The following is a 9,392-nucleotide window of genomic DNA, read 5'->3' as shown; positions in this document are numbered from 1 at the left end:
TATATGGGCTATATAGGTATGTGCCACTGTGAAGGGTATGGTTTTCAAGCAGTTTACTCTAGCATAGGGTGTATAAATCAGAGCGTTTGGGTCTAGAATAGGGTATCATTTTTCACGAAACTGACCAGTCGCTTGAAGATTTTATCAAGACTAAGGAAAGCAGAAATTCCCTCTCAAAAATATTAAAAAGTCGAGTCGGCAAAGTTTAAATTTGCGCAACTCAGCCTCAACAGTGTCGATAAATGGCTATCATGAGAAACTTCTGGATATTATTAACTCTCAAGTATCGGTATTTAGACGGAAATCGGTGGGAGTTTACTCTAGTATAGGGTAGCAAAATTCAGCTGAACTAGCTCTGGTATAGGCTAAGGGTTCTAGGGTCTTAGCGGCACATCCCCACCCAGAAATTCCTAAAGTACCCCCCCGGTGAATGCCATTGTTGCTTGTCCTTGGCTAGTTTTACCACCTCTCCCCAGCTCCACCCTTTCCCCTTCATCTCCCTTTCAACTGATCGTCTCCATGTCTCCTTTGGTCTTCCTCGCTTTCTTTTCCATCTGGAGTCCAACGCATAGCCACCAGCTGGATGGCTATCAAGGGCATTCTACAAATATGCCCAATCCATCTCCACCTGCGTTGTTTTACCTCAAGGGAAACAGATCGTACACAGGTCTTCTTTCGTAGTTGATAGTTTGAGATCTTATTTGGCCAGTAGATCCCCAATATCCTTCTAACACACTTATTTTGAAAGACTTACAGCTTCTGACATACGCTCTTAATTACTTTCCAAGATTCTGCCCATAGAGTAGCACACCCAGGACATTGCTTTTGAAGATACGAACCTTTGTTTTAAGACTAATGCTACTGCTGTTTGATATACTTTTCAATGATGTAAATGCACCTCTTGCTTTGCTGATTCTTATTCATAAAAACTGCAACAAAGTTTTACATTTTCTCGTAATGGTGATTCATACTTGGTGGTGTTAAGGAAGGCTCTTGCTTTCAGTGAGAAGAGTCAGTGAGAGAGTCAGAATTGCAAATTGATGGCAATCCATGATTCGTGACCACTTTTGTGTGATTATCGATTGATCATTGATTTGCCAATGCCAATCAATGTCAATTAACTGACAGGAAATCGATTGGCATCGATTGTTCACATTCTGTCATTTTGTCAATTTATGTACATATGCGGCCAATTAGTGTTGACTAATTTTGTAATATGTACGTCATTTTTCTTTTTGTTTGCAGTTTAAGGTGCCCCCGCTACCAGTGCAATAATCACAAATGGTAAGCTTTGACATTTGCATTCACATGGAGATCTAATTTTATTTTATTTACCTACTTATTTATTGCTGGCGAGCCTTAGCGAGGCAGCAGCCTATTCTTGATAGCGAAAAAAATCAAAATTTGTGGAATGTAAGATGGGAAGCATGCGCAGTCGATTGTGGTGTTATCATGTCTATAACCATGCACATTTCCGGTACCCTCTTGCTTAAAACATTTTCAACTGTTTTAAAAATAATACCAGTCACTGCTCCCAGTTTCTATGCCGGCACTCACTTTCACACTGAAACTCCTCGTTATATACTCAACAGAACATCGTGTTTCCAACTGATGATTCATAAATAGGTTATAGAGTGCAATATGGAAGTTGCTATGGAAACACAGCAATGGATTGATTTTGTTTAGTATATAATAGAGAAAAAAATCGTATACACTTGCTTCTGCATTGTGATTTATTGTCACGTAATGTTTTGAGCCTACAGCTCATGCAATTTTGAGAACTTTTAAAACATCCCTTGAGGCCATAAATCACGAAATGCATTCGTGTTTATACAATTTCCTATACTTATTCTATTTTATTCATTTTCCAGCATACGAATGGTCTTAATTGTAAACTGCTATAAATGGTCATATATGGTCAGCAGATAAACATAAAATTATTTTACATACGAAAATCACTTGTACAAACTATACTACATAATTAAATTACTCACTAAATTACAATAATATTTCTAAATGAACATTGATAAAAAGAAGGTAAATAAATAATACTTACAAAGCATACACCATACAAATATTTAACAATTGTTATTCCACAAGAGTGCATTAGATATGAGATGATAGATGGCCAACGAGGCGTGTAGCACCCAAGTTAACTATAATCATCTTATATCCAACAAGCACAAGTGGAATAATAATGTTGTTTTCTTAAAAACACTCACAAATTACAGTATGGATAAATCTTCCCTACTTTATTTTGTAAATACAAGAAAACTGATGCATGCAGTTACTGATATTTGTAGAGCATGGTATAATAGCTCATATACCAAGATGGCTAAGCCAATCAAAACACTAAAATTACATTATCCAATAAGCTAGTTTTTAATAAATAGTTCATAGTCCATGCAAAGTACAAGTCTTTACAGGTTTAATAATCACACAACGCTGGTAAACAAGTTGTCAGAATTTTGAGACTCTTAAATGCAAACTGGTTATTTGACATTTAACCCTTGAACTTGTAGTTGCCACTTATTGATTTTACTGTGTCTAATGCCAGATGATTTTACTCATCAATGGGGAGCTCCTCAGGCCTTAAAGGGAGCATAGTTTTATAGTGGATGTAAAGGTTGTTAAGATACTTAAAAAGCATAATAATATAAGTTTTTTTTTCTTAGTTTCTAATAAAAAGACTTCAAGTTAAGCTGTGATCCTTGCAGTTATGAATGCTTCACATGATATGATATCTGCAGTTCAATATATGATTCCTTTCATATATCATTTCATTAGTTAATAGAAAGTCGTAACAGTTCAGTACAGTTTATTTATGAAACAATGCTCAATATTATTAATAAAAATACTACTAATAATAATAATCAGTGCTCGAGCGTAGAAGTAGTCCGCTAGTCCTGGACTAGTACAAAATGCTTCTTGACTAGTAGAAAGAGGGCCACAAGTCACAGGACTAGTAACAAAAAAAAACACTTTGTGTTGGAAATCATGTTCAACTCGTCCTTGCAATGTTCCGATTACAACAATCGTGAGAAATGATAGACCAAGGCAAGGTCGACTGAGATGAGGTCTGAGACTAGGCACTAATAAGGCTACCATATTGCCGCCATTCCATGCTGTCGTGTTGATCCATGTGTTTGTTATCGTGGAGGGATTGGAAGCCTATTTTTCTTGTGCAAGTGGAAGCAAGTATCCAAACAAACGCCAGAAAGAAGGCAGAGATGACACAGAAAACTAACTCTTGAATTGTGGGATAGCCTGGTCATTATCAATCACTCTTCAATGACTTATTTCTTTTGGGTATACTATTTTGAAGTCTCGTCAAAGAAATTGGCTGTAAAAATAAATATTTCAAATTTAATAGGCATTATGTTGCGGTCAGGAAGGACTACCACAAATTTACTCAGGACTAGTAAATTTTCAGCTCAACAAGTCCCAGGACCAGTGATTAAAAAAGTTAAGGTCGAATACTGATGATAATAATAATAATAATAATAATAATAATAATAATAATAATAATAATAATAATAATAATAATAATAATAATACCGAAAAAAGATATCGCTTTGATGAACGATGTTTTTGAAATTCATCTTTAACCAAGACATGTTTCGGATGAAACATCATCCATCGTCAGTTGTACAATGAGAAATAAACTAAAGTTGAGCAATAAATAGTGTAACAAAGTGAGATATAACACGAATAATTAAGGATGAAGGCGAGAACAGAACAACCACGAAACAAAACAGAAAAAACCAGACTATTTAAGCTAAGAAAAGAAACTAATTAGTATGAAAGGGATAAATTAAGATGTTTGACTTGGGAATTTAAAGATGGCTCCTCCCAAAGGATATGCATGGCTTCTTTAATTTTCAATTGGAAACGTGTGGAAGCAGAGGCGAGGATTTTAAAACAGTCTTCTGAACACCGGGAGCAACAATTTTCAAAACCTCTCAAGTGCTTAAAGATGTGGGAATGTTTGTTGGAGGCAAGATGTTCACGGATGCAAGTGGCGAAGTGTCTATTGGTTTCACCAATATAACAGGCATTACAGCCTGCACATGAAAACTTGTAAATGACTCGCGATCATAAACCTGCAGGGATAGGATCCTTCGCCCCAAACCAACTCCTGGTCACTGCAAAATGTGTTGACTAATTTCTTAATTCTGGGTTGTGTTATGATGGAAAAGGGACCGATGTACGGTAATTTAAAATACAAACAATTGTCCTTCCGAGCACCACTCTGAGAGAAATCAGAGGTAAAGTAATTGTTGAGAAATTTTCTAACAACATTCTCAATAACGCTGGAAGGAAACAAATTCTTCCTTAATGTTTTGGTAAGGTTGCTTATGTCCAAGTGAAAACCAGTCCAAGTATTATTAATTTTAAATACTCAGTCAACCAGAGTGCATACTAGTCCTAATTTGTAACTAAAAGGTACAAAGCTTTAATAATTAGTGAGAAGACCGGTGTAGGTCTTCTTGTGGAAAACTGAGGTAATAATGCCCTGATTAATATGGTTATCTAAAAGCACATCTAAGGAAGAAAACCATAAGCTCCCCTTCTTAGATGTGTTTTTAGATAACCAAGGGGAAGAGGGGAGCTTATGGTTTTCTTCCTTAGATGTGAAGACCTACACCGACAGAGTAAAACCTATTAAGAGTCACCCGTCAATGGGGGGGGGGGGGGGGGGAGGGGGGGAGGGGGGGCTCAAAAACTATATCCCCTTCAAGAGTTTACCAAAGACCTAAGAAAGGCATGGAAGAATAGAAGTAGGTCTGTAGCTTGAGAACAGAGTTACCACATTTGAAGGCAGGAAGGATGTTACAGTGTAGTTACATCCATACTAATTATAAAGTATATACATACAAATATGAGTTTGTAGCAGATTAAGATCTTTCTTTGTTTTTATAGATTTTTAAACTTTTGCATATTGTCACCTTATCACTTTGACAAGTGGCATTCTCATACAATTACAGAGATTAGAATAATAAATTAGTTCAATTACCAGTAGTTGTAGCTCTTTGAATCGATGTTTCCGTTTATTTTATTATTTCTGTTTCAGATGGCATAGGGATAAATCCATCTCAAAGTGCAGGTAAGTTAGTATTTTAATAACTTGCCTATCCCCCTAGTTTAATGATCAGTCTACTTGGAAAAGGAAGTTGTGGGTACTTTTCCAGTTCCTGATTCCCAAACTAATTCATCACCTTAGCCACAAGACCAATGCTAGGAAAGTACCTGTTAAAAGACTGTATTCATAAATGGTGGCCTTTGTGCTAATCATCCTCACCAAATGCAGCCCAGACTCTTTGAGGGTAAAGAATTATAAGGATTTGTATGTGAATCTCAATAAAAAAGCCGTACTTTATTGTCGAGGTGACTTTCTCACTTTTTGTGTGGTTATTTGCCTGATTGAATGCAATTTAAGCGACTTCTCAAATTCCCGGATTGTAACTCCTATCTAAAATAAAGGAAAGGCTGGAATGTAATTGCTGGCTTGCCTAACATCTCGCCGATAAAATCACACTTCTCTGGCATCAGTCACGCTCAAACTCTGGTGATGGCCACATGAATAAATTTACTTCTCTTTGACCAAGTTCCAGCAAGTGTCATTCATTGCTGAGAAACGGCGAAAAATATTCAAAATCCTTCTAGGCTCGCTTACAACAAATTTGGACACGGCTGGTCAACCGGCTGGTCACTTATTTGCTCCAACCATATCAAGGCTCAAGTGAACAGTTGACCAACGGTGTCCAATTCGTTGTAAGCAAACCTGGAAGGATTTTGAATATTTTTCACTGTTACCTGCAATGGATTTTCACTGAACCTTGAAACTTGGTCAAAGAGAAGTAAATTTATCCAAGTGGCCATCACTGGAGTTTGAGCGTGATGGATGCCGGAGAAGACTGATTTTATTGCCGACATGTGAGGTAAGCTAGAAATTACATTCCAGCATTTCATTTATTTAGGTAGGAGTGACAACCCAGGAATTTGAGACGTCGCTTAAATCGCATTCAGTCAGGCAAATAACCACACAAAAAGCGAGAAAATCACCACAACAATAGAGTGCGGCTTTTTTATCGAAAACTTTTGCACATAAATATCTTTTTCAGTTGGTTGTCAAGATTCCCATACAAATCCTTACAATTTTTATCATCCGAGGCTGGGCTGCCTGTGTCCTCACTAGCCTCACTTTGAAGCAATAATTCTTTTGAATTTGTTCATGCTAACGAGGTTAGTGATGATGATTAGCATTATATAAAGACACAAGAATAATTACTTAGGCACCATTTCTGAATATGGTCTATAATGAAGAAAAACTGTACCCCTTGTTTCTTTAACTGCCCTATGTTCACATGTAAAAAAAAAACAGTTCTGGTAAATCCCTGTAAACTTTGTTATGTAAATGAATTCATGTGTCTGTTAAACCTTCGCTTTGCTTTGAAAACACCATGCCAGGGGCAGATCTAGGGGGAGGGAGCAGAGGGTGCACACCCACCCTTCCTCCGAGATGACCTGCAGCTTTCTAATACAACCTGTATTCTGCAAAAAAAAAAGGTCTCCAGTCAGCTACGCCATTCCTTAGTGGTGCACCCATCCTAAGAAAAATCCTGGATCTGCCCCTGCATCCTACTTAAGGCATTGTAGTGTTTACCACGTAAATGTTAAACAGCATTGTTTTGTCTATTTACTTTGTAGGAAATGTGTTCTTAAAGCATGGTTCAGAACTTAGACTGATTCCAAGGGACAGAGTTGGAACAAATGACTTTAAGTGGGATTACCCTTGTTAATAAAAAATGAAACAACATTAAAACAACCTTTTCACTTGATCAGAAATTTGGGTCTTTATGAAAGCCAGGTACAATACCAAAATATTAGCCAAATTGAAGATCTAAGAAATGTCAGTGTTCTAGTGGACATGCACTTTAATTTCAATAGTACATTGTAATGCTTGGTTTAATTAAGACACAGATTTTTTGGTTCAGTCATTCCTTGTTTTATGAAGGTAAACCAACATTGTCCAGTACACACAACCAAGATTTTTATTGTGAAATTGTCTTCCATTTGTCACTTTTAATATCATCTGCTTAATACTCAGTCTGGTAAAATGAAGTTTACTAGTAGAAAACAGTTGTAAAGCAAATCAATCATATTTTGTTTCCAGATTTGTTTGGTTGACTTATCAAGCTTGACACCACCTGTACTGTGAATGTAGCAACAGCATTTTATTTTGATCAAATTATTGTTTTAACAGGCCCTGTTAGGGGTTAGCCTAGTAGAAGGGACAAAGATAGCCAAGGTAGGGTAACCCTATCTGCCTTGGAAACACATTGCTCAAAAAAAGAGGAAATGTGTGAGTGCCAGGGTAACCCTCCCTCCTTTTAAACAGGGCCTTACTTCTGTACACAAAGGAAGTCATTACATAAGCAAACCATTCAGTGTGAGGTCAAAAATAATACTAAAGTGAGTTGAATGTTCCCACTTGTTAACTCTATGGAAACCTGAAAAATGTTTTTGAATCTCATCATTTTTATATTAAGAAGGGTTACCCTACATCTCGTTAAATTTCACCCTGATGTAAAAGAGACCAAAACGGGGCTATTGAGAAAAACATTTCGTGTTGATCATGCGTTAAAAATTCAAATGTATTTGGGGTCAGTCATGCGTGACCAGTAACCACAAAACAAACAACAAACAGTTGGGATATTTTCGAACAACTCTGGCAAACACACGACAACCAAGGAATCATTTCCTTGGAAACCCAAGATAGTTGATAGTTTTCAATTTTTCCTTAAAAAGTTATACAGTAGGTTGTTTCTGGGAGACTAGTTTCTGTAATCGACACATGGAGGAAATAATTGTGGGAATTAAGACAGTTAAAAATTGCTACACTGTTGTAAATTTCAACAATGCGTGGCGATTGATCATGTGCAAGAATTAAAAAAAAAAAAGGTTTGCCAAGTCAAAACTGGACAGACTCATCCATTTCTTTGGATGAGCAGCAAATCAAAGAATGTCAAGGTGGCTGGCAGAGTTTTCTTCCTCTTCCCAACTTATCTAGGAAGATTGAAGGAGACTATGCTCACAGGTTAACATTTTCTTTACTGTTTTAACAATCAAAAACTGATTGACTGAATGACATAGTCCAATAATTTTCAGGCAAGAAATGGATCCACCAACTACAAACACAACAAGTGCACACAACAAATAGAAGCAAAATCCTTTTTTTTAATTTTAAAATAGTGTCCATGAAAGCAACACTTAATGATGCACTGTACTGAAATTATTGGCAAAGCTATGCCAACAAATATCTCTAATTCGTGATCACCTGAACAACAGAAACTGTGGAATTACAACAGTTATAATTCTGAATTTTAAAAACAGTTTGATTGCTAATTTAAATTCACCAAAAAACTCTTTAAGAAACTTTTGCCTCAGGCCTCAACAAAGGAAATCAATTAATTCTAAAATTTGTTCATTTAACAAACCTGTGTTGATAAATAAAAACTTTCTTTGAAAGGTGTAATTTCAAACCAATGTCATTTAATTCCTACGTAGTACATGTATATTCAAGAGTATCTATTAAAAATGTATTTATTTGGCTACAAATGTGATTTTCTGAGTCTGTGAAAAATACTCCCATCCTTCTGCATCAGTCGTCCTGAAAGAGAGAAAAGGGTAATCAGATACATGGATATGTTTTGTCTCCTCTTTGTAACATTTTACCTACTAAAAGTGTTATCCTTTCTGTAAAAATTTATGAAAGTTTTTCTTTCTTCCAGTATCTTGTGTTAAGGTTAGGTTATTGTAAGCTTTGCTCTCTTTGGTTTTCTTTGTTCTACATCAACTGTACTCAATTTCACAGGTTTTTACACTCAGGATAAAAAACAAAAGAACACCAAAATGGTGGCCATTTTGCAATAAGGTGTATGAAGTAGTTTCACACATTTTGCAAAGTTACCTGGCCTAATAATAAATTTAACAAAGAAGGTGCTATGAAGTGAATGTTGCAAGTGAATTTTGAGAGAAAACCAATCTTTTCACTTTCCCTTACCCTCTTTGCCACCTAGAAATAACTCTGGATCTCAAGCAAAGCTGCATCAATTTTTTCCTACAATCTTGTAGGTATCATGGTTCTTGAAGGCATTCACAAACTTTTAAGGGCTGGTTATTAATTTATCCATGTATATTTATCAAAGAGCCACAGAATCAAATAATGAATGTATTTTTAAGAAGGACTGCATTGTTGCTGCATTCACATCAAGCTGCGTGATACCACAGTGCACTGAGGGGGTGACCCAAAACCACTGACCGGGGACCCCCTGCGGACCAGGTCCACAGACTACCCTACAGACCCCCTCTATGAACCACCCCAAAAC

At 36.5% G+C, this 9,392-nt stretch overlaps 1 protein-coding gene and 1 pseudogene across 1 annotated transcript in view; one reads left to right on the top strand and one right to left on the bottom strand.

The window, feature by feature from the left end:
* LOC138049950 (ubiquitin-fold modifier 1-like) overlaps window positions 1–6,842 on the top strand; it is a 7,537-nt pseudogene extending 695 nt beyond the window's left edge.
* Window positions 6,843–8,221: 1,379 nt separating this feature from the next.
* LOC138048511 (coronin-7-like) overlaps window positions 8,222–9,392 on the bottom strand; it is a 45,965-nt gene continuing 44,794 nt past the window's right edge. Inside the window, exon 30 of the mRNA XM_068894694.1 lies at window positions 8,222–8,674. Coding sequence (XP_068750795.1) covers window positions 8,666–8,674 — 9 coding nt within the window. The 3' untranslated portion in view covers window positions 8,222–8,665. The remainder of the gene's footprint in view (window positions 8,675–9,392) is intronic.

Source organism: Montipora capricornis, chromosome 5 (genome assembly GCF_036669925.1).
Source record: "Montipora capricornis isolate CH-2021 chromosome 5, ASM3666992v2, whole genome shotgun sequence".
In the NCBI taxonomy this organism is placed as follows: domain Eukaryota; kingdom Metazoa; phylum Cnidaria; class Anthozoa; order Scleractinia; family Acroporidae; genus Montipora; species Montipora capricornis.
The sequence above is the reverse complement of the archived record's forward strand: the minus strand, read 5'-3'. Positions and strand labels throughout refer to the sequence as shown.